Below are 24,102 nucleotides of genomic sequence, written 5' to 3' on the forward strand. Positions count from 1 at the left end.
TAATACCTGCTCCACTCTACTTCCACCACACAAGTGATGCATCACGTGACACAACAAATCGATTATGAAATTTGTTGCTAACACTTTTGTTGCCAAAATCTAATTGTTTAGATTTGTTGTTGCAGCCCTGGTAACAGTACTGTAAACGCCTTAAAGCACTTTTAAGGGACAAGGAATGAGCAATATTTTTTGTAATGTTTCTATGTTTTATGTCATATCAATAAATCTAAAAAAATATACTTGCTGTCACTGGTCACTGATGTTACTGAAATGGATTTATTGAAAACTGAGAATTTTTGAGGTGTTACATTCACATTAATCCTCTTTAAATTTACGCAGTTTTCTCACTGTTGCTTGTTTCAACATAAACCTGTTGATGTAGTGAAATACTGTGTGTGTGTATTACACAGCATTTTATACCAAAATCCCCAATATTTATCCTAAAATGTTTAGTGTCTATAGAAACTCAGGACTCTCCTCTAGAACATACAATCACGTTGTCCTGGAGTTCACAATGAAGTGCTTATTTCACTTCAAGTACAAATTCTCAGCAGACGGTATTTTAAAAAAACACGAGAGATAATGTTTGTGTACCAAGCGATAATGCATGTACTGATCAGAACCAGGCTTCTAGATGAATCTTATGACACATTGACCCAAAAGAAGCCGCTTTCAGGATCCTGAACCAAGATGTGTGTTTGTTCACTGCAGTTTACAGTAGGTAAATCACCAGATACAATGACTCACATCTTGATTTAACATTTTATTACCCTCTTAAAATAGTAAAGATATTGTTTGCTTGTGTAGCACTTTAGTTGTAGTTGATGTAGTTGTGATGAATTGTACCATGTGTGCCAATAATTTATAAAGAAAAAAGAGGATTAATAGTAATGCACAGTTAAAGTTATTTAAAAAAAAGATTTATTATGAATTATTACAAAATGTACAAAAGCCGAAACAAAAACTACACTTATGAATATAGTAAAAACTCCCAATGAAGATTAGTTTGACAAAATTAAAATTCAAGTGAAAACATTTTGTAGTCAAGTAAAAGTAAACTTTGAATTATTTCATGTATCACCCAGTTACATGTGTCAGTTTGATGCAAAGGCTTACCTGAATAAGCCTTGAATAACAGCTACTTACTTTTTGCTTTAATTCTTTTGCAGCCCCCCCCCCCCCACCCCAAAAAAAAATCATAACACATAATTGGTAACTAAAAAAATATGAAAACTTGGCATTGACTTTCTATACACAGAGACATTGTCTAACAAAAACGTTTCAAATAATACTGAAAAAAACTACTTCATATAGAGAACGTACTTACAGCAACTTTGGGTCACTAGTTGTGCAGGATTGTGTCACAGATGTACTACAGACATACAGGAAACAGCCTTTAGGTAGCATTTAGTTTGAGTAACAGTGCTTATAAAAAGTGCTGCTGTACCTAAGGTTAAGACCAGCAAAAACACAAGCTCCTCATTAATTAATATGAGGCTACTGCGAGTTGGGGTAGTGGTCCTTAAAGGGGTCTTTGAGGGAGTTTCAGGATGTCCTCAGTAAAAACAGGACTTTCAGTTATAAAACATCTAAAAGTTTTTAAAAAATGTATCAGAGGTCCCCCCTCCTAAAAGTCTTGTTAATTGTACGTTTGATTTGTGACAGTTTGGGGGTACTTAATGAGAAAGTTTGAGAAGCACTGATTTAGGGTGTAGGAGTTGCTAGTGCTAAAGACTGCAGAAAACCCCCCTGCTGAATCATGCAGCTAGTAACCTACATTTGGGTAAAAACATTACTGTATCACACTATTCACACCACTAGCTAGCTTTATGTTTACAGCCTTTTTGGTTGGGATTTACACAGCAGCCATTGACAAATAATCCCTGCTAACTGGAAATAAGAGAGAAATCTCTGTGGATTTACAAAAGACACTGCAGCTGCCTCAGTGTTGATGTTGGTGTCATCAATGAAGGAACTAAGAAGACGAGGAGAAGGAGAAAGGAGAGAAAGGAAGAACGGAGGAGGGAACTTCAGGAGAGGTGAGTAGCTGGTTGCTCCATGCCGGGCCATCCAGGTTTATCTCAACAAATGGGTCAGTGGAACAAATCGCTAACAAAAGAAGAAAAAAAAAAGAGGACAGTTTGAGTCAAAATACCCAAATACTTGATGAAATACACTTGTTCCCCTTCTTGACTCTTTTTCTGGCAGTTTAAAAGTGAAAAATGTAATGACTTATTTGGCCTAACATTAGCTTAACACAAATAACAAGTGGGAGGGTACAGCTAGCATAGCTTTATCAAAGGTGCTAACAGCTCCAAAAATGTAATATTTACATTTTTAAGGAAGATATCTTATTTCAGTCAAATTCTTTCTTATTAAAAACAATCTTATAAGTCTAGGTGGGTATTAGATTTGATTAGAGGTAACTATTCAGTCTATTTTTCAGCTCAAGCTCACAAAAACTAAGTAATTTGGAGTGCGCTGTCTCTATTATGAGAATCAGATCAAAACTAAAGTGATAGCAAATAAAAAGGCACTGGTTAAGACACCACAACTCATAAACTCATAAAATGAGTTGATTTAAAAGACAAATAATATAGTTTCAAGCATCTTTAACTTCAATTTCTGACAGTGGTCTGGTTATATTAGTGTGTACAGGTTATATGTGTAAGGTTACATTGGGTTTGATAGTGGCTCAATTACTATGGTATTTTTCGCTTACTTTATTTGCTTAAAATGATGATGGTAAGTTTCACTAGCTCAAAGATTATGTTGTATGATTATGTTATGAGTATGCTCATTTTGCAGTGCAACCACAGACAGGCATTTCAGAAGTCTTGTCATCACTGAGGTTGCTAGCTTTGCACATGTAGTGGGGAATGCTCCCTTAATACATACAACATCATAGGTCTTGAACGCAGCCCCTGGTATGACTCCTCCTTTAACCCATCTCCTGATCAGATCTACATCATTTAAAGTCCGGTAAAGTAAGAATAAATATGTGTTCTGAGTTTGATATACCACAGAAAAGGGTGTTGTTAACCACCCTGCCAAATTTGAATGATTAAAAAAAATCGCCAAATATATGAAATTAGGCTTCAAAGTTGTGTAAAACTCTCTTTCTCTGTCCGCTGAAACCCCGCCCCCTACCAAGTGTCACCTATCAATCAAAGTCACCACCTCTACCCGAAACATGGACGCTACGTCTGAGAGCTTTCTGCCGCCGGCTAGCTCAGCAACTCGGCTAACTGTAGACTGTAGTAGTAGTAGTGTGCGCTGAATGTATTTATACCTCTACAGCAGCAGGGGCGAGTTTATGCTAATCACGCGGCGGTGATTTTTCAGACCCGCCCACAAAATCCTCAACACAGAAATCTTGAAGCCTAGCTCCACACTTCAACTCTAAATGGTTGAAATGCTTTTTACACCTTTTTTTAGAAATACATTTATGACCTTAATGTGTTTAGAAGAAAATGTTTGAATTCACCTGGTTCTTCCTTTCTTGCTCCTGCCATGTGCTCTGGTCAGAGGTAGGTAGACTGACTGTCATTTAATTGCTAGAAGTTATATTTTCTGATGGCTAACTTTGGTTGTTGTTTGTTTAGCTTCCCTGTTAGTGCCTCCTGCTCCTCTTGGCCATAGACCCTTTCCCTATCATGGTGGTATGTAGGGTCCGGACAGTTTTGAGTGTACTCTGTATACAGGTGGCTAGCTAACCCTGTGTCTCTTGTTATCAATATTTCTTGGAGGTTATTCAAGACCTGTTCAAGACCTATGGTGTGTTTTGGGATGTACTGTGATTAGCCTACTAGATAACACATAAATAATGTAAAGACAGTTTTAGAGCTTTTTTTAAAACTTGTGTAAAGACTGTAGAAGTTCCCCTTTTTCAGTGGTTGGGTTAAGCTAAACACAAAGCCAACAAACAAATGTATGTCTCAAAATGTTAGAGTACCTATGGAGCCTGAAAGGTGTCACAAGTAAAAACAATGTTTGAGTAATTTGAGAACCTGATTACTAATTTGTGCAATCTCACATGGAGAGAAACAGCAGTAACTGAAATTAAGTGGTAAGTGAATGAGTGATTTTTTTTCCCCATACAGTTGTAATGTTACATCAGATGTTTCCAGTTTTGGCTGCTAGTTAGCTATGCAAATGCCACATTATTATCCTAATGCAGCACAAAATAAACAGAGGAAGTTGTCAAGGCATGGGACATTTTATGCAAATTTGGGTTTGAAGAATAGATTTGACAATGTATCTGAAGCTTATATGAGGCCTCAGCAGTGTGAGTTAGTCATATCAAGTGGATATCTGCCACATTTACATGTTCATTTGAAAACTGAAAACTTCCCAGCCAATTCTTTAACACAGTTTGATTTCAGTTTGAGCTACAAGGATGTGTTATCTTTGACATCCTTTATTCATATGTTAAAATGTTACCACTGTTCTGTTCATTTGTGAGCACAAATCATTCATTCAACAATGCAAATTATTAATTTGACAGCACAAATTAAGTTTTTTTTTGTCATCACACCTGCTGGGCTCCATTGTTTTGTGTATATCTATACACACTGTCTCACATGGGTTGTTGTTGTTTTCGTTTTGCTGCTCCTCCCCAACGGCATCGAAGAAAACGGTGTTACTCCCCAACTCCAATGGGGTTTCAGTCGAGGGGGTGTTGTTACCGATGGACAGAGTCTCCAAACCGTTTGCTTCTTGTTCCTGCAGAGCTGTAGGGAGTGACAGAGGGGACCAAACGATAGAGATGGAAAGGTAAGACAATGTGTTGTTTTCAATGCGCCACAGTATGTGAAAATATGACGAATGTGACAAATATGATGGATGTGACAAACTGAACCATTTCGTGTATGTTTGGGTCATGTTTCTATTTTCAACTTGAGCACCATTTTCCTTGTAAAAAGCTTTATGACAATAAGAGCTGGGTATCGTTTAAAAAATGACAATACCAGCTACAATCCAAGTACCCTAACAGTGATACCAATACCAACTGAGTACTTCTACGGGTTGTGGCTGCTGTGGCAGTGGGCCAATCACATGTTGCATTAAATTGAAGAACGGTTGCGTTGATTGGCTGTGAGCAAGTCCAGACAAATAGTCATATTTTCTAGCTCTAGGTGCAAAAAGGATCGATTGTCGGGAGACGGTTCAATACTACTTGGTATAGATTTATTTCGATTGATGGCTAAAAGGTGTTCAGTACTGATACCCCGCACTAATGACAACAGTAGTAAAAAAATGGACAACAAATCAACTGACAATCTGCAGTAAAAAGGAAGTGAATGGCAATAATTTCCAAAATTAGTACCAGCATACGTATTACAGTGTCAAATTTAGCGATTTGGTCCATAATGACTGGTTGATAATAACTCTTGAATGGGAATGCGAGTGATTTTTTTTTTTTTTTTTTTTTGGAGGCAGCATTCGTCGTTGGCATTGCGCTTTAAGATACTCCCTGACTCAAGCTTTATTAGTTGCCGCTTCTTTCTGTCTGTTAAATATTAGACATTTGATTTTTGTACCGCTCTCTCCAGTGGATTCCTTGTCCTCCAGCTGTACAGTTGTGCCGTTGGTGACTGGAGGAGGTGAATCGTCATCGTTGGTCACCAGGTCTGTAGGGCCTGTTTGATCTATATTACAAAACACACACTTTATTACACATATCAGGATATTCTTATACATACTAGTCATGTTAATTCAAATGTACAGACACACACACACACACAGATAAACAGACCCAGGTCATCCAGGTAGACTTGTTCAAAGGTGCCTATTGGTTCGTTGCCATGGTTGGCGGGACTCGGACGCTGGAGGTCAAATGAATACGACTGAACAAAAAAAACAAGCAGGTCAGTAATGACAAAAACGCAACAGAAGAGCATCACATAACTCCCTTAAATTTAAAATGTTCATATTTGCTTGTATTTTACATTCCTCCTGCGTCTTTCTCTTACCCTGGAGACTTTTCGGAGAAAGTAGAGGATGACACACAGAATAACGATCACCAGGAGGATGAACACCAGGATCACATAACCTAAAGACAGACAGAGAGAGAGAGAGAGTGATGTTTCAGTTTTATCAGCAGTGGTAGTAGGATATGGAAGCTCATTTGTGCCACAGATCAACTGACAAATGTATAATCACTTAATGAATTGACCAGGGAATATAGATTTATAGAGGTTTAGATGAATAACTTTTTTATAGTTAAACGTTAGTTACACATGCATTTGCACTAGAGAAGTATGGAGTCTTACTGGCAGAATAAATCATAGATATAATAATACAATATCCTTACCCCAGGACGAACTATCCCCGTCTTCAATTTTTACTAAAAGACAGACACAGGTGGTTAGTTCAGCACAGTGAGGTTCATTAATGATGTAATAATTTAATCAATGTCTCCCCCTAGTGGAGAGAAGAAGCAAAAGACATTTTAAGTTTCCAATATCACTATCTGTCAAACCCTCTTCAGGTAAAATCCAAGGGTTAAAATAGAGTAAACTGATATTAACTAGAAATAAAACTGAAATGAAACCAAAAGCACAGTTTTATAAAGTTGAAAGAAGTGCAGACAAACAAACACTCCCACACTATTGCTAAAAATTAGGCAATAACCTTATTTTTGTTCTTTCTTTTTAAAATATAAATGTAAACATCCACATTTACACTTTATTACCTCACACTATAATTCCTTAGTCCACATCTACTATATTATATATTCAAGTGGTTATCAAAGTGGGGTCGGGGGAACTCCCAGGGGTCTTTGAGAGGGTTCCAAGGGTCCCCAGCAGAAAGGGAAATAATTTATGTTAATTATATGAATCTATCCCTAAGTAACAGAATATATGTCATTCACTTTCTGTAATAAAACATTGAAAAGGGAAAAAACTTCTCAGATGGGACAAAACAACACTCCACAAAAATCTAATCAAATGGTGGTCCATGATCTAATTTGTCAGTATAGGGGTTTGCGAAAAGGTACTACTTATCTATTCAATTTAAGGCCAACGTAAAAATAATTTACTCAACTGTACTGAACAGAATGATTCAAGTAAAGTAATGAAAGGTCTTGTATGACTGTTTTTAATTGATAAATCTAACCAGTTTTTAAATTATGGTGCATTTGTACTGGTGACCCGTACTAGGGCTGCAGGATTTGGTGAAAGTCATATTGTGATTGCATTATAATAAACAAAATGGTATAAACTAAGGTAAGTTTAATTTGCACACATTAAGAAAACTCTGGTTATATTACTATTAGCCCTGTTAATTAATACTATATTGGTTATATCACCACTGTTTTCTTAATTTTCCTCTAATAAATATAATTAATAGCTGATTTTCTTAAGAGAAAGCAATTAATACAGAATGTTAAAAACTGGTCAAATCAATCTAACTTACCACTAGCAAGGTGAAGTCTATGTCCCAAACACTGGAACCTAATGCACTGATTAAGCTTTGACAATGTCAGCGCCGTTATCGGTTGTGAAAGCACAATAATATCTGACTCACGTGCACATTTGTAAAATTTTATTAAATCCCAGTCTTAAGTCGTTATATAACTGCACAGGCTGTCATAGCGATTATGATTAGATTAATGGTGCAGCACTAACCCATACATAGGATATTTGCCTGTATTTTATTCAGTCTAGGTACTTTAGAGAAACTTCACAATAAACCTAACCTATGGCACTCTTCCTCAATCTGTCTTCCACAAAATTCAATACTTGTCTGTTTTTTCTCCTGTCTATATCTACATTGATGGTGGCATGATAATGTTATGCTGTCTATACCATCTTGTATCTTTTTTTTTGTGGGGGTGGGGGCTTTCTTTGCCTTTATCGGACAGTTGGTGGCAAAGCGGCTGACAGGAAATAAGGAAGGAAAGAAATGACTTTGACATACAACAAAGGTCTGTTGCTCAACTCGAACAAGTGACGGTGCATGTGCTGTAACCGCTCGGCTACAAGGGCCCACCAGCTTATATCTTAACCACACATCAGACCTCATTTCACATGCATGAGAATGACATTAAAGAAACAGACAGGAAACAACGATGATCTTTCAATATAAAGTGCAACATTAGAAATACTTTGCTAGATAGCACATTGTCCTATAAGACTCATGGTCAACATCTTGCTAACACATCTCAAATTATTTTATTTTTGATTATTGATTTCCGTATATGATCTACACTAGCTTACAGAGAGACCTGAGACTAAATAAAAGGCCAAAATATTCAGGGGGGGGGGGGGGTCAGCCAGCTAACAGTTACAGAGAATATGAGCATGTGATAGTTGTGGTTTGACACATTTGACACACAGGAAGACAGACTGAGGTGTAGCACGCAAATATGTCTTTGCATCGGCACCAGTGAGATGCTGTACCTGGGGTGGCGGTCGTCGATGCAACAGTCGTCAACGCAACAGTCTCGCTCACTGGCTCAATGGTTGTCATAGGTGATGATGTGCTGGGTCCTGTTTCTTCTTGTCCCTGAAAACAACATCAGAGGAGAATAACGGCTCGTCTTTTAAAGCTTCACATCATTTAGTTAAAAGGCAGTTTACTAATCTGCACAGTCTTAATTAAACTGAATGATTTTGAAGGCCTCTGATTGACTGACAGTCAATAGAGAGAACATATCATGTATCATATATGTCTGTTCTGGAGTCTTGGTTACAAAGATGGTTGCTAAGGTTTTCCCATGTGTTGTTCACAATGTCTACCCTCATATTTCAGAACTGAAAAGTTGACATTTTGACTACTACTATAGTTTCTGTCATGGTTTGGTCTCTGCAGTCGGTGGATACCTGCATGAATGCAACTTCCTGAAACTGACCAATCAGAACATAAAACAGGCCGTTTTTAGTTCCTGTCTCTTTAAGGCCCCTTGCTTGATGAGCCCACATCAACAGCCTTAAAGAGACAGGAGCTAAAATAAGGAGTTTTAATTGTAAACCATTCAAAGATGGTCCAGTACAGACCCTGGATGTCCATGATACATCCCCTTTAATTTAGAGGCTTCTCAAATGTTGCTGTTGATGCTGATTGGATAGATATCGGTCAGTAAGGTAGTACTTTTGTGATTATATAGTTACATACATGTACTGTTTACCGGACCACTGACAAAATGTAATGCATAATAATAAATTAATGAGATTTTCAGTGATGAGGAAAAAACAGGTACTGATATTTTATTTCCTAAACATTCATTTCCAATCATGTCATTGCTTTGTTGCACTTGGAGATGTAAGAAAAAACCTTTGTGAGGCTGTTGTGAATGCTGCAGGTACAGAGGCTGTTACCGTAGAGTTAGTTTGGTTAGTTACTGGATCTGTTTTCTCTAGTGCAGTATCGTTCTCAGGGGGAGAGGAAGACATGAAGATGGTGGCATTATTTTCGGTGGCATTATTTTCGGTTCCATCCAGCGACAAAGGTATGATAGGAGTCGCGAAGGTCGAGGAATCTGTATCAGACAATAGAAGAGACACAAAGAATCAGTCGGGTAGTGTCTCCATCACCCTTTTTTAAACAACTTTAAAACGAGTCAGACACAGGATGTGGTGGCACCGCTGCCTCTGCTAAGACACTAGGAAGTAACCGTAACAACAGATGCGAATGTGTGAGATGACATGACATCACACAACATATTGCACAATGCAACACATAAGACAATATAAGAGTCCACCAAAGCTAGGACAGGACAGGACAGGTTAGACATTACCGTAATATACAAAGAAAAATGGCACAAGAACTATAACTTGGGCAGAAATGAGTGTGCTCAGGTAGTAAGAAGTTTATTGGTCAAAGGGGACGTCAAAGATGTTAAAAGAATGCATGAATCACATTTTTAAATGAATATTTTAACAAGCAATAAAACACTTAAGATGCAGTCATAAAAATCCCTGTTGTGCTGCAGCCAAGACTGAGGTTGTTGTTGTCATAGTAACGCTTACCTCAACTGACCTAATTTTCAGACCAAATCACATCTAAAACCACCTTTTTGCACGTGTGATTTATTCTATGTTAGTAAAAGTAAAACTATGTTAGTAAACTTTGCTTTATGGGCTCTGAAGGAAGAAATCAAGAGAAAAGTTAGAATAAAGAGCCTTTTTAGATTTAGTGTGCCCCAAGAAATGCTACTACCTGAGGCAAAGGAAGTAAAATCTGCCTGCAGGGATCAGAGATTTATAGATTTAGTTCCTGATGTCATATGCGAGCTGTCTTTCACATCCCTTTCACATGAAAAACAAGACAATGAGTGCAGTCAGACTTTTACGTTGCACGTTCTCCTATCTAACCCTGCATGTAGATACTAAGCTGCCGTCATCTAATTGGGGTTGCTGTGGTTTAAACTAGGCTATATCTGCCAGTTCTTACCACATACTGATAGTACACCGTTGGTACTAATCTGTATAGTGTTGCAGTCAGTAGACAAATAGTCAAGAGATAAACATACTTAACCGTTTCTCTACAGGAAATGATAAAATATCTTCGCCTTGCAAAGGAAATCATATTGTGACTTTTGAGAGCTGCTTCAAGCTAAATGTTTTTCCAAAATTGTTATGATTACATTTTGTTTTCTGATGTGTCCTTGGAGCGTTTTCACTATCATCCACCATCAGGTTTAATTTTGTGCAGCTGAGTACAGTGGCAGTACATTGAGGAAGAATAGTGGATAAAATATGCTTGGAATTAGTGTCTAGTATGGATTTATGGACACAGCTTAAGAGTCTACAGCTATGCTAGCAGCTCTGTAATGCACAGTGGTGCTTTGAGCTAAATGATAACATGCATGGTTTGAAGGCCTAATGTTTACCATCTTAGTTTAGTTTGTTAGCATGCTAACTTTAGCACTATACATGAAGTACAGCTGAAACTGATGGGTATTTGATCAAAAACCACAGTCCTGAGTATAATGAAATGTTAACACAGCAATTCATCCATTGGGGACCACGAACATATCCACCAGATTTACAGTCCATCCAATAGTTGACACAATGTCACATAATACAATACAGCATTCGTTTTCAATGTACCTGGACCTTCGGTAGTTTCGGAAACAGTTTCATTTTGTCCTCTGGAAACAGACGATACTGCTAGAACTGAGACGGAGAGAAAAAAGGAGTAATTAAATAACAATATTAAATAAGTTAAATTAACAAAACAATCAGTGTCCAAAACACATGCAGACTTCTCTTGTCAAAGTGCTCAGTCCAAATCTGTACCATGATTTCTGCTTCCTAAGGGCTCACACATCCCTGTAAAATGCTCCTCTTATATTATCTCAAATTATGTAAATCTTAATAGTTGTATTCAGATCCTTTAGTCGAGTAAAAGCACCAATACAGCAATAAAAATACTCTATTACAAGTAAAAGTCCTGCATGGAATATGAGTGATGTAGTATGCAGTATTACAGTAAAAGTACTGCAGTATTATAGTGATGTAGTATGCAGTATTACAGTAAAAGTACTGCAGTATTATAGTGATGTAGTATGCAGTATTACAGTAAAAGTAGTGATATATTATTATATATGACATCATTAGATTATTAATAGTGAAGCATCAGTGTTAGAGCAGCATGTTACTGTTGTAGCTGCTGGAGGTGGAGCTAGTTTATACTACTTTATATACAGTTAGCTAGTTTATACTACTTTATATACAGTTAGCTAGTTTATACTACTTTATATACAGTTAGCTAGTTTATACTACTTTATATACAGTTAGCTAGTTTATACTACTTTATATGCAGTTAGCTAGTTTATACTACTTTATGTACAGTTAGCTAGTTTATACTACTTTATATACAGTTAGCTAGTTTATACTACTTTATATACAGTTAGCTAGTTTACACTACTTTATATACAGTTAGCTAGTTTACACTACTTTATATATACAGTTAGCTAGTTTATACTACTTTATATACAGTTAGCTAGTTTACACTACTTTATATACAGTTAGCTAGTTTACATTACTTTATATACAGTTAGCTAGTTTACACTACATTATATACAGTTAGCTAGTTTATACTACTTTATATACAGTTAGCTAGTTTAGTCCAGTGGTTCCCAACCTAGGGGTGGGGCCCCTCCAAAGGGTCAGCAGATAAATGTGAGGGCTGGTGAGATGATTAATGGGAGAGGAAAGAAGAAAAAACAAAGTACTGATACACAAATGTGTTTTGCATGTGAGAAGTTTAGAAGGAAACTATTTGGTGGAGCTGTTAACAAACTCATAGACATCTGAAAATGTGAGCCGACTACACACTGAAAGCTTGTTATATTATCCATTGTGTCAAATCTTCATTTGAAAAGTAACTGCCTGCAAATAAATGTAGTGGAGTAGAAAGTACAATATAAGTGGAAGTATAAATACTCAAAACTGTATTTAAGTACAGCACTTGAGTAAATGTACTTAGTTACTTTCCACCACTGCCACAGTGTGCTTTGAGAAGATTTAGTGAAGGAGATATCAATGAAGCAGAATATAAACAACCACACAAGCCTGATTCTAAACATACAACATAGACGCCAACACTTACAATGATTAGATTATTTATGAATCAGATTTTGGCTAACTGTAATCTAAAGGAACATAAGTGCATCAATGAAGACAACACAACAATCTTGTTGACGTCGACCTGATAAGCTGTTGTCTCGCTTAAGTGCAACAAGTTCTCCAATGTGTGATAAAAGCAATAGCTGGTGTGAAAATGAGAGCAGAGAAAAGCAGTAAAGTGATAACACATTAGAGCATGTACAAGTGTATTAATTAACTATTTACTCACTTATCCCCTCTACTCTGATCTTTGATGCTTGTGCTGTTGGTGACCTTAGAACTAAAGCTAATCTGTCTAGCACCATAATTTGATTCAGTTCTTATTTTTATATATTATACAGTCATATAGTCATAAATATATATTGGCAAGTAAAATTTCCCATAGCTTAACAGCTCATACTTAAGACATTAATAGAGCTTGTGATTGCTTAATGCCCCCATACAATAAGGAATATCTCCTGTATTTAGACACATATTCCGTTACATATTGAACTAAAAGAAATGTATAAATAAGGTAATACCTGCATTACTTTGCCTATTAAATGAGGCCTTGCTTATGACAGTGGTGGAAGAAGTATTCAGATATTTTTTTATGTAGAAGTACCAACACTACTGTATAAAAATACTAGATTACAAGCAAAAGTCCTGCATGAAACGTCCTACATAAGTAAAAGTACATATAAAGTAATGCAGGAAATGTAACTGTTCACCATTGTGCTTTATGCATATGACAGATGTCCTTACATGACCACTAAAAATCATTGAAGTGCATGCAAGTGTAGATTTAAAACTATATCAAGGCTTTGAACGTTTTGGTGAAAATAAGGAAATTGCTGTGGAAGCAGCACAAAAGATTTTAGCGTTGCATTTTGAATCTACGCATTTAGGAGGGAAACCACGAGGCCTCTGCAGGACCAACGTCAGGCAGGTGTAAAATTCATCTGAAATGAGCCTTGCGTGTTTTGAATTTGAAGTGTGAGCAAATGTGAAAGTCTTGATCTGCGTCCTTTTCCTGCTTGTTTTTACTCATTGGAAATCTTACTTTAACGTAACTATAGAAAACAAAGAAATGCAAAAGTCAGAAATCAGCGTTCAGAACGGGTTTGTGTTTGAGTTGAACTCACCGAGGAAGCAGAGGCGACTCCACAACTTCTTCATAGTGACCAACTAATAAACTTTCTCTCTCTCTCGCTTTCTCTTGCTCAAATTTTACTTTCTTAAAAATGGTGTATAACCATAAGCGTGGCACTTGATTTTGTTCCCTTTTCCACGACTCTCTTCCTCTAAGTCTGTTCTCACTTCTTTGCCTTTGAGCTTTCTGCTTTGTGCTCTCTTCCTCCCTGTGCATGCACTCACTCAGTTTCCTTTCAACACCTCCCCCACTCCCCCCCCCTCTATATCTGCAGCTCTCACTTCTGTTTTGTCTTTCTACTTTATCTACCCACTCTTTTTTAACTTGCCCTCCCTGTGTGCTATACAGTACTGTACTCTTTTAGTCAATTAACTTCAAACAAAGTGCAGTAAACACAAGAAACCTAAAATCAATATTCAGTGTGAGCAGCTTTCTCTTTAAGACAGCCGTTCTCCTCTGTAAACCTGCACAAAGTTTTTCAGGTACTTGGCAGGTCGGTTTTTCCTGCACCTTGGAGAAGTTGCCACAGTTGTTCATCTGTGGATTTCGGCATCTCAGCTGCTTCTGCCTCTTCATGTAATCCCAGACTGACTCCATGATGTTGAAATCAGAGGTCTGTGGAGGCCAAACCATCTGCTGCAGGACTCCTCGTTCCTCTTGTTGTTGAAGATAGTTCTTTATGACTCTGGCTGGATGTTTGGGCTCATTGTCACAAAGCAGGATTCATTTGGGACCAATGAGACGCCTCCCCCATGGTATTGCATAATAGAACAGCTCAGTTTTTGTTTTGTTTTTTTTTGTTTTTTTATTTAAACATGATTTTCACAGTCATAGAAAAGGCCTTGTTCAGGGATCAAAAATGCTCACAAATCCCAAAGGTGTCCCAACCGTAATTGTATAAATGCATATTTGTATAAAAGCTTTGGGGAGGAAGTGTGTGATGGTGTGGAGCTCTTTGGCTGGATCCAGAGTTAGTGACTGGCTTCCTGGAACAAAAGGGAGACCACAGCGTCCTGCAGAGCCTAGTTTGTTAGGGGTTCATCCAAAATCCAGGTTGTCAGAACGGCCTTAGAAGGAAAGATGGTAGGCTTCACAACTCACGGAAAAAGCCGGTTTTGAAATGAACTGGATAGAAGGACAAAGGCAAAGCAACCTGCAAGTGCAACAGTGCTGGGAAGAACTCTCCCAACAATATTAAATTTCCACTGTAGAACAAATCTCCAATTGTTTGCTACTTTAATTTCAGCATACACTGGACAGTTAGGGTACGTAAATGTCAATAAAGACAACACGGGTAACTCCCAGTCTGAAAAGTGAAGCCGATGCAAAACAGCCTAAAACCTGCATTCTCTCTCATGTCCATAAGGGGGCGACAAAGACATCAGTTTATATAGAAGTCTATCAGAAAATGAGCCTCGTCACTTGATTGTTTTACCTCACACACTTTCCTAATCAGTCTGTCGTCTTAATCACTGGTTTCAAGTCTTCTAAAAGAGGGTATTTACATAGATGGTGTATGATTTAGAGCCAATGATCATCTTTAAACCACAACACACAATAATATTTTAGATAACAGTGTTTTTCCATTCCAGCATTTTGGGGAAACCTCTTTACTGTTTCAACATGCACAAAGTTTGGCCCATGGAGAAATGGTTTTCCCAGTTTGGTGTGGAGGAACTTTACTGTGAACTGTGAACTGAAACTACGAGACAGACATCAATAAAGCCCCTGTGGCTAAAGAGGAGCAAATCTCTGCAGCTAGACTGGTTTTGGAGGGTTTTGGCCATGTAGCGTATCCTGTTCACCTTTGCTTCTCTTAATTTTGTTTATGTTCTTGCTTCTGGTATTCTCTGTCTATCTTTCTCTCTCCACCCACTGCACTCTTTTTTTTTTTTCTCTCTCTCTGCACTAACCTTTTACTCTCATCTCGAAACCCCCCCCCCCCCCCCCCCCTCCCCTCTCTCTATCAGACTCTGCATGTCTCTATAACCTACGTAGCTCTATCTCAGTATCAGTCAGTATTCAGGAACTGAATCAACCACAATGCTCGCTTCAGCTCCGCACAGGATGCTACAGTAGTTCAGTGTTTGACTTTCTACCTCATTAATGCATTCCCTACGGCCTATTTAGAGCTTTATGTAATTCTCACTTAGTATGCTCACCGCATGCTGTGGCTACGAATATAACTTGAACATCTAAGTTGAAAAAATGACATAAAACTTATAGGTTAGCTGTATGTTTCTGACTGGAACTGGAAATATTCAAAGTAGTGCCAAAAATTACTTTAATTTACCTTTTTGAAAAACTATAAACTCAGATGAAATCAAATTTAAAATCAAATCTACTATCTTTAATTCTATCTACCTAGAAGCAGAGAAGTTTCAATACCTATAAAGGAAGTGAACTAATCTGTATTTAGAGTGATGTCGCACCTTTTATATAATATGTGACAGTCAGCTGTAAACAGTGTCACAGCAGCAGACCATAAACTCTGCCTCTCCACTTGACCAATTTTAAGTTTATAGTGTCCAAATATACATTCCACAAAATATCACCACAGGAATTATAATTTAAAGTAAGTGCTTGTTTAATAAATGAAGATGCACAAAATATAGAGAGCATAGACCACATGGAGGAGGTTGTGGTTAGTGGCAGAGGAAGATGGTGACTCGGATGTGTCATCTTCTTGAGTCTTCTCTTTCCCTGAGAGAGAGAGAGAGAGAGACATCACAGGCAAACTGTTAAAATGCAACAACAGAAGTGTAAACTATCATTTATAGAACATTTTACCATTATGTCAACATTTACAAAAAGCTCAAGGCCTGTATTTTTAAGTCAAAATCTTGTTGTTGTGCTGTTCCTGACTTGCTCACATACTCAGTATTCACTCTGAACACTTGTAGATCCAAATTCTCCAAGCTGTTTATGTCTCCCATATTTTCAGATGTTTGCCATTGTGTTGCTTTTTACACCACGCTGGAACCTGGTTTCCCCAGCTTCATGTTTTGCTGAGTCACTCTGCCATAAATAAATGTACAGTAACTGCTTTTCTAAACAGCTTTTTAAATGTATGCATGAAGCCATTGTGGAAGTTAATGTCACCTCCAAAAAAACCCTGGTGTTCATTTTGGAAATGATTGCTCAATTAGTGACATTTGAAGACTTACAGTTGCTTTGATGTCTGCCGTGTGGGTGTTTGACCCACTGCTCTACTTGGCTCCGGCACTCCATAATGAGTTGGACTATCATCATAAATTTGCACTTAGTTTAATGTAAATTGATTTTGATATCTGCCCTGTTAGCGCAATTTAGCTAAAGTAGGTGGTTCTAGTAAGCTATTGTCGGCTTCAGACTGAGATGGTGTCTAAAGCATGAAAAGGAGCAACCTGCACTTCTTATTTGAGTCCTGTCTACAAATGGAAAAGATGGCGCCATTTTCACCACTAAATATTTACTTTGTCATTTTGCTTGACAACAAGTTAAAATTAGCAAACCACATTTCCACAATAAGGTCGATCTGCTGCATGTATACAAAAATGTACCAAAACTAGGTTACAGGTAGTATTAGCCTCACAACTTTGTTTCTCACACCAGAGGAGGATGAGATTACCTGAGGAGGAGGGGTAGCTTTTGGGGTTTAATTCACCATTACCAGAGCCAGAGAGATCTTCATCATCACCATCATCATCATCACCAGCAGGATCTCCCGTTGATAAAATGACTGCAGCAGCTACAAGAAGACAAAGACAGAGAGTGACTAAAAGTACAGGCATTAAATATACAAATGATTCATAAGTGATTGTTTTGAGGGTTGGAGAAGCATCAGGTCTGTTACCTCCAGCAAGAAGCCATATTGTTTACTCTGTTTGTCAGTAGGGTTTTTTTTTTTTTTTTTTTTTTTGCCTACTGTGAAACACGTGCATTATCAACACAATTACCCACACATCCTGTTGGGGTGTTAGGGTTAGCAACTGCACTCAGTTGACCTGAAAGATATGCAACGACCTGTGCTGGAAACCTCAGAATATTATAAATATATCAAAACATTTAAAAGAACAATGATTTTTGATATCTATGGTAAACATAGGTTAAGTAAAATAGTAAAATTTGAGGTGAAGATCTATAAAAATGCTCCCTGAAAGTTAAAATGCCCACAAACAGCCATTCCATGTCGTTCCATGGGTGGTTTGTTTCGTCCACTTGCATATTTTGGATCGGAGCTCGAAACATATATCTGAGAAGTTTACATTGTGAATAAAGTAGGAGGAAAAATATGTAAAATATGTTTGTTTACGTAGTCTCTAGAGCTGGAGGAAGTTTCCTGAAGCTAACTAGTGGCTCATTGACAGAAGGGCCTTAAAGGACACATGCACATTTTTTTCAAAGTCGAACGAACATTGAACATGTCTTTCTTCATGTAATCATTCGTCCTGTTCATACTGACCATTACATTAGAAGATCCTTTCATAATGACTAACAATGGAAGTTGAAGCTGAATATAGGCTTCACATCTACTTTTAAAGGCACGTTTGCTTAAAACAAGAACTGTGGACTTTGGCTCCCATCACTCATCACTTATGTTATAAGCACATTTTGAGGGGAGCTGATGGTCAGTATGAATAGTAGGGATGATTACTGCAAGAAAAACCTATTTCAATGTTTACAACTATTTTTTTAAGATATATTTGATGTTTGTGAATCTATACTTTAACGAGACAGGGTCTAAAACTTCCTGTTTCAGACAAAAGCTGAACCAAGCGGCTGCCTAAAGGGCCAGTATAAGATTGTTTTTTAAACTGTAAATCATGCAAAAGTATTGTAGTAGAGCCCCAGAATAAAAATACAGATGATGATTTTAATATAAGCTAAGGAAAATGTCCCCTTTCACTAATCTTCTGACTTGCGTGCCTATTTAAAGTGCGCAAGCAGACAGTGAGGGGAAGTAGGACCTTTTGATCATTCATGTAAAAACAAACTAGAAAAACAAAAGAATTATGATTTTTGGTATGAAGATACACAACATAAAGAAACATGTGTTTATGCTTAAATGTTTCTGCCCTGGGTTTGATCTTGAGAATATTCAGCATGAAGTCGGCAAACAAAAGACCAGATTAGACTCAGTTTAAGATTTTTGCATATTCACTGAACTGATGAAGTTCTCATGTGTGTCTTGTGTAAGTAGTCCCTTTCAAGATACTAGTTCAAAGCAAACATAGTAAACCACAGGTATGTTTGACTCACCAACAAGCCACATCAGCAGATTAATTTTCATCTTCATCATCATCATCTTCTGCCCGCTTATTTTCTTTCTCTTCCAAACTTTAAATGCCGAAACAGGAGACCACCAAAGTTTCTCCAGCTGACCGAATACTGCTGCTGTTTTACTTCTGTCTGTTTCCTCAAATCTGTCTGTCTGTGTGTGAGGTTGTACATTCAAATAACAAGACAGGAACTAGCTAACCACAAAGCATATCGGAAACATTTTGTCACATTGATAGCAGATTCTGATAACATCATTATATACTGTTATACTATACTCTACTTTGCAATACAATACTATCTCAGTTGGTACTCCACTACCCTACAGATTGTACTACACACTTTTCTCTGTGCAGGTACTGTAGCTGGGTGGATGTGTGGGGTTTAGTCACCATGGGAACCTTGAACTCCTGTTTGAAACTAACACAGGTTCATTCATGGTTTTCAGATAGTGGATCCTCATAACTTTGGTGATCCATAGACGTTTTCTCTCAGGCTTCCAGTAGGTTGACATTTATGGTTCTGAGAGAAATGTCTCAACAATTATTGGCCATGAAGTTTGGTTCAGACCAACACACTACCATGACCAATGCAGAATTACCTTCAAGAATAGGTTCACAATTTTTCAAGACAACGTTCAGGTGGTCATATCTCCTGTTCATACCAGGAATCAAATAACCAGTGTGATATATACCCTTCCCCTCCCCCTCCAAGCATGTAGGAGAACCTATGATGGCAGCGTAAGTCACAAACAATGCAGAAGACTTTCTCTGGAGCCAGTGTTTGGTTTGTCTTGCTTTTCTTTTTCTTTTTTTTCCAAACTCATTTCTCATTTTCAGAACTGGAAATACTGAGTGTGGAAACTGATAAATGTTTACAATTCCCCGAAAGGAAGTGCTTTAATTTGTTTTTACAGAGTGACATTTTAAGATTTTGCTGTTTATAGTATTTATACTGTCCAAGCAATGAGTAGTCCTTATCCAATGCTAGACAGCAAGCTAACAGGCTGCAGTCCAATAAACACAAGGTGTAACTTTTCTTGAATATTTAATGAAGAGCCACAATTATACTGTAAAACTGCAACAAGGCACAAAATGCAAACACAAATCAGTATTTGAACAATACTCATTACATTGACATGACTATGAGACATAAAAAATACAAAGCAGGTTAGCTAACAGGTTACAGCTATGCTAACAATCAATCATGCATCTCAAACAAATGCACAGCAAACATATTGTGTATATAGTGCTGAAAAGCTTATAACACCAAAATACTTATGGATAAATAGTATCCAAGGCAACAATGTTGAAGATAAATTACAGCAGGCGAGCAAGAGGGGGCACTGCAGTACATAAAGATAGCTTTGTACTTATACAGAGGGCAGAATATCATCATGAATCATGATTTAAAATGCTTTTTAATATATGTACATGCACAAAATGAAGAGGGCATAGATGACATAGACGGGGTTGTGGTTAACAGCAGAGGAAGAGAACGGCATGAAGGCGCCAGTGTCTTCTTGATTCTTCCCCTCAGTAGTTTCAGTCTGTGAAATATCTAGCAGAAAGAAGCAAATTGTTAAAATGCAACAACAGGGGTGTGAAAGATCATTTATAGAACATGTAACATACTCAGTATTCAGTGTGAGCACTTGCAGATCTAAATACTCAAAGCTGTTCAGTTTGTTTCAGGCAGATGGTTTGTCTGATCTTGATAATACAGTTTGGGGTACCTACATCTAAAAACTGTTACAGGTGCTGGATCAAAAATCAACTGAAGGCAAAAGTCAGAAAGATGATCTGCAGACTGTGTTAAAAGCTCAGATTTGACAGTGCCGGCCTGCATAATGCCTGAGATCGAAATGTTGCTTTTAATACAGTGTGCAGATCATCTTTCTGGTTTTTGTCTGATCTTGGAGACATTTCCTCACATAATTTGTTCTGCCAGAATCAGAGTCCCTCATAGGAGATGACCCCATATGGATAAAACATCTGATTAGTTGTTTTGACCTGTGTAGCAATATGAAACTACCCATGTTTTGAAAATGTTTGCCATTATGCTACGTTCAACATTATGCTAACATAGTGTTTTTAAACGGTTTCCCCAGATATGATTTCTTAACTGTCATCTAAACGAGAAATCTGGTTTCCACATGTCACGTCTTGCTGAGTCACTCTGCCATAAATAAACATAACTGCTTTTCACATACATGCATGTAATGTCAAATGACTGCAGGCCAAGTAGAAACTAGTCAATGTCCCGCCTAAAAAAAAAAAAAAAAAAAAAAAAAAAAAAACTAAAAAAACCCTGGCTCCATCTGTCTCGCATTCAAAAAGCCTCAACTTCCCTCTAGAAACACGAACTCAATCATTTTTTCCATTTAGTCATTATGGTCACAATCGCTTCTAATAAGTGTGCTGCTGGTCATTTTAGAAAGTATTAGTCCATTGCTCAGATTTAAAGACTTATATTGGGTTTGACGTCTGCTGTATGGGTGTTGATTGACAGTTTTCTCACCTGCTGTTGTTTCCGGCTCCGGGACTTCTGTCGACTCTGTTAATGTATAATAAAGTTTTTAATGTTAATTGATTTTGATATCTGCCCTGTTAGCACAATTTAGCTAAAGTAGGTGGTTCTAGTAAGCTAGTTGACTTCAGTCAAAGGTAGCATACATGTTTCCAAAGCATGAAAGGCAAAATAAGATAAGATATTCTTTTATTAGTCCCACGATGGGGAAATTTACAATATTGCTGCAGCAAAGTGGACAGTAAAACAAGTAAATAAAAAGAATAAAGACACACTCGTTACTTATGTGCATGTAAACACACTGAAACAACACATCAGAGGAGGATGAGGTTACCTGGACATAGGTCTTCTTCATATGTCGATGTGAAATTGGTATAGTCTGAATCATCTTCATCTTGACTTTCAGCTTCCTCATCAACATGATCTCCCGTTGATAAAACAACTGCAGCAGCTACAGGAAGACAAAGACAGAGAGTGACTGAAAGTCCAGGCATTAAATATACAAATGATTCCTAAGTGTACTCACAGTCTTAAGTCTGACACTAAAAGCCCTCATCTCTTCATTTTAGATTTTGATTTAAATGTATTAATTGTCTCCAGATGACATATTCTGCTCATCTGTTATGAAACAAAATATTTACATGCTGGTAGACTTTCCTTCACTTGCTGTAAAGATATTATGTGTCCAATTATTAGTCCATTACTCAGATTTAAACACTTATAGTGGGTTTGATGTCTGCTGTATGGGCGTTGATTGACAGTTCTCTCACCTGCTGTTGTTTCCGGCTCCGGGACTTCTGTCGACTCTGTGAATGTATAATAAAGTTTTTAATGTGAATTGATTTTGATATCTGCCCTGTTAGCACAATTTAGCTAAAGTAGGTGGTTCTAGTAAGCTAGTTGACTTCAGTCAAAGGTAGTGTGCATGTTTCCAAAGCATGAAAGGCAAAACGCCACCATTCTTATTTGGAAAGTCTAAGATAAAATAAGATATTCTTTTATTAGTCCCACAATGCTGGAAATTTACTTATGTGCATGTAAACACACTGAAACAACACATCAGTGGAGGATGAGGTTACCAGGACATAGGTCTTCTTCATATGTGGATGTGAAATCGGTATAGTCCGAATCATCTTCATCTTGACTTTCAGCTTCCTCATCAACATGATCTCCCGTTGATAAAATGACTGCAGCAGCTACAGGAAGTCCAAGACAGAGAGTGACTGAAAGTCCAGGCATTATACAAATGTTTCTAGACTAATAAGTCTTAAGTCTGACATTAAAAGCCCTACAAATTAGTCAAATCTTCATATTCTATGTTTCAACATTACAGTGTTTTTAGAGCCAAAGTCTTTTTGTTACTATGCTTCCACCACAGCTCAACAGGGAAACACAAAGAAGGAATTTAATGCTAAAAAGACTGTAAATGTGTCAGATATCACTTAATATGAATAACTCAGACTGCTGAAGCTAAATAGAAGCTTCGCATCTATTTTTAAAGGCACGTTTGCTTAAAACAAGGACTGTGAATTTAGGCTCCCATCACTCATCCCTTATGTTATAAGCACATTTGGAGGGGAGCTGATGGTCAGTATGAACAGGAGGAATGATTACAAAAACCTATTTCGACGTCCATTCAGGTTCCTGACCTTTGTTTTAGGGCGAACTTAAAATGTGTGAACCTATGCTTTAACGAGACAGAAGCTAAACTTCCTGTTTCAGAGGCTGAACCAAGGGGCTTTATAAAAGGACAGTATAAAAATAAAGCAAACACAGTCAACAACAGTTTCGACTCACCAACAAGCCACACGAGCAGATAGATCTTCTTCGTCACCATCATCATTTTCTTCTGACTTCTTCTAAACTTTAAGTGACAAGCTAAGACCACCAAAGTTTCTCCACCCCACCGAACACTGCCACAGAGTTTCTACTGTCTGTTGTCTTAAGACGTCCTGTGGGTGTGTGGTTGTACATTCAGTTACCAGGACAGGAACTAGCTAACCACAATGCATATAGGTAACATTTTGTCATATCAGCAGACTGGTAGAAGACTCTGATGAGATAATTATATACTGATATACTTGACTCTACTTTACAATACAATACTATCTCAGTTGGGACTTTACTACCCTACAGATTGTACTACACACTCTCCTGTGTGTAGGTACTGGATGGATGTGGGAGGTTTAATGGACCTTTAGTGGCTACTAGATTTTAAATATCCAATGTGTAAGATTTGGTGGCATCTAGTGGTGAAGTTGCAGAATACCAACTGAATACCCTCCTCCTTCCCCTCCAAGCATGTAGGAGAACCTATGATGGCAGCATAAGTCATAAGTGTTATGAAATCAAACCTATAAACTCAGAGTTAAAAATCAAACAAAATTAGATTTGCCATTCCCCTAAAGGAAGTTCTTTAATTTTTTATATTTGATTTTGTTAATTTGTTACAAATACACAGCAAACATGTTATGTGTACAGTGCTGAAAATCTTATAACTCAAAATACTCATGGACAAATAGTATCCAAGGCAACAATGTTGAAGATAAATTACAGCAGGAGAAGCAGACACATGCACTGCTCTTAAAATGACCAGGAGGG

At 37.5% G+C, this 24,102-nt stretch overlaps 1 protein-coding gene and 1 long non-coding RNA gene across 2 annotated transcripts; both read right to left on the reverse strand.

Moving 5' to 3' along the window:
- Positions 1-1,816: 1,816 nt before the first annotated feature.
- Positions 1,817-13,889, reverse strand: LOC128383568 (uncharacterized). Its single transcript, XM_053343172.1, has 10 exons — positions 13,706-13,889; positions 11,061-11,126; positions 9,327-9,487; positions 8,409-8,514; positions 6,317-6,349; positions 5,976-6,055; positions 5,759-5,849; positions 5,544-5,651; positions 4,584-4,733; positions 1,817-2,109 (listed from the first exon to the last, which is right to left on the reverse strand). The coding sequence occupies exons 1-10, from the start codon at positions 13,737-13,739 to the stop codon at positions 1,976-1,978; spliced, it is 963 nt and encodes a 320-aa protein (XP_053199147.1). The 5' UTR covers positions 13,740-13,889; the 3' UTR covers positions 1,817-1,975.
- A 2,447-nt stretch (positions 13,890-16,336) lies between these two features.
- Positions 16,337-19,101, reverse strand: LOC128384185 (uncharacterized). Its single transcript, XR_008324057.1, has 3 exons — positions 18,955-19,101; positions 17,324-17,443; positions 16,337-16,410 (listed from the first exon to the last, which is right to left on the reverse strand). It is a non-coding gene; the product is annotated as an uncharacterized LOC128384185 (long non-coding RNA).
- Between the last annotated feature and the right edge of the window lie 5,001 nt (positions 19,102-24,102).

The sequence above is a fragment of the Scomber japonicus genome, chromosome 22 (genome assembly GCF_027409825.1).
Source record: "Scomber japonicus isolate fScoJap1 chromosome 22, fScoJap1.pri, whole genome shotgun sequence".
In the NCBI taxonomy this organism is placed as follows: Eukaryota; Metazoa; Chordata; class Actinopteri; order Scombriformes; family Scombridae; genus Scomber; species Scomber japonicus.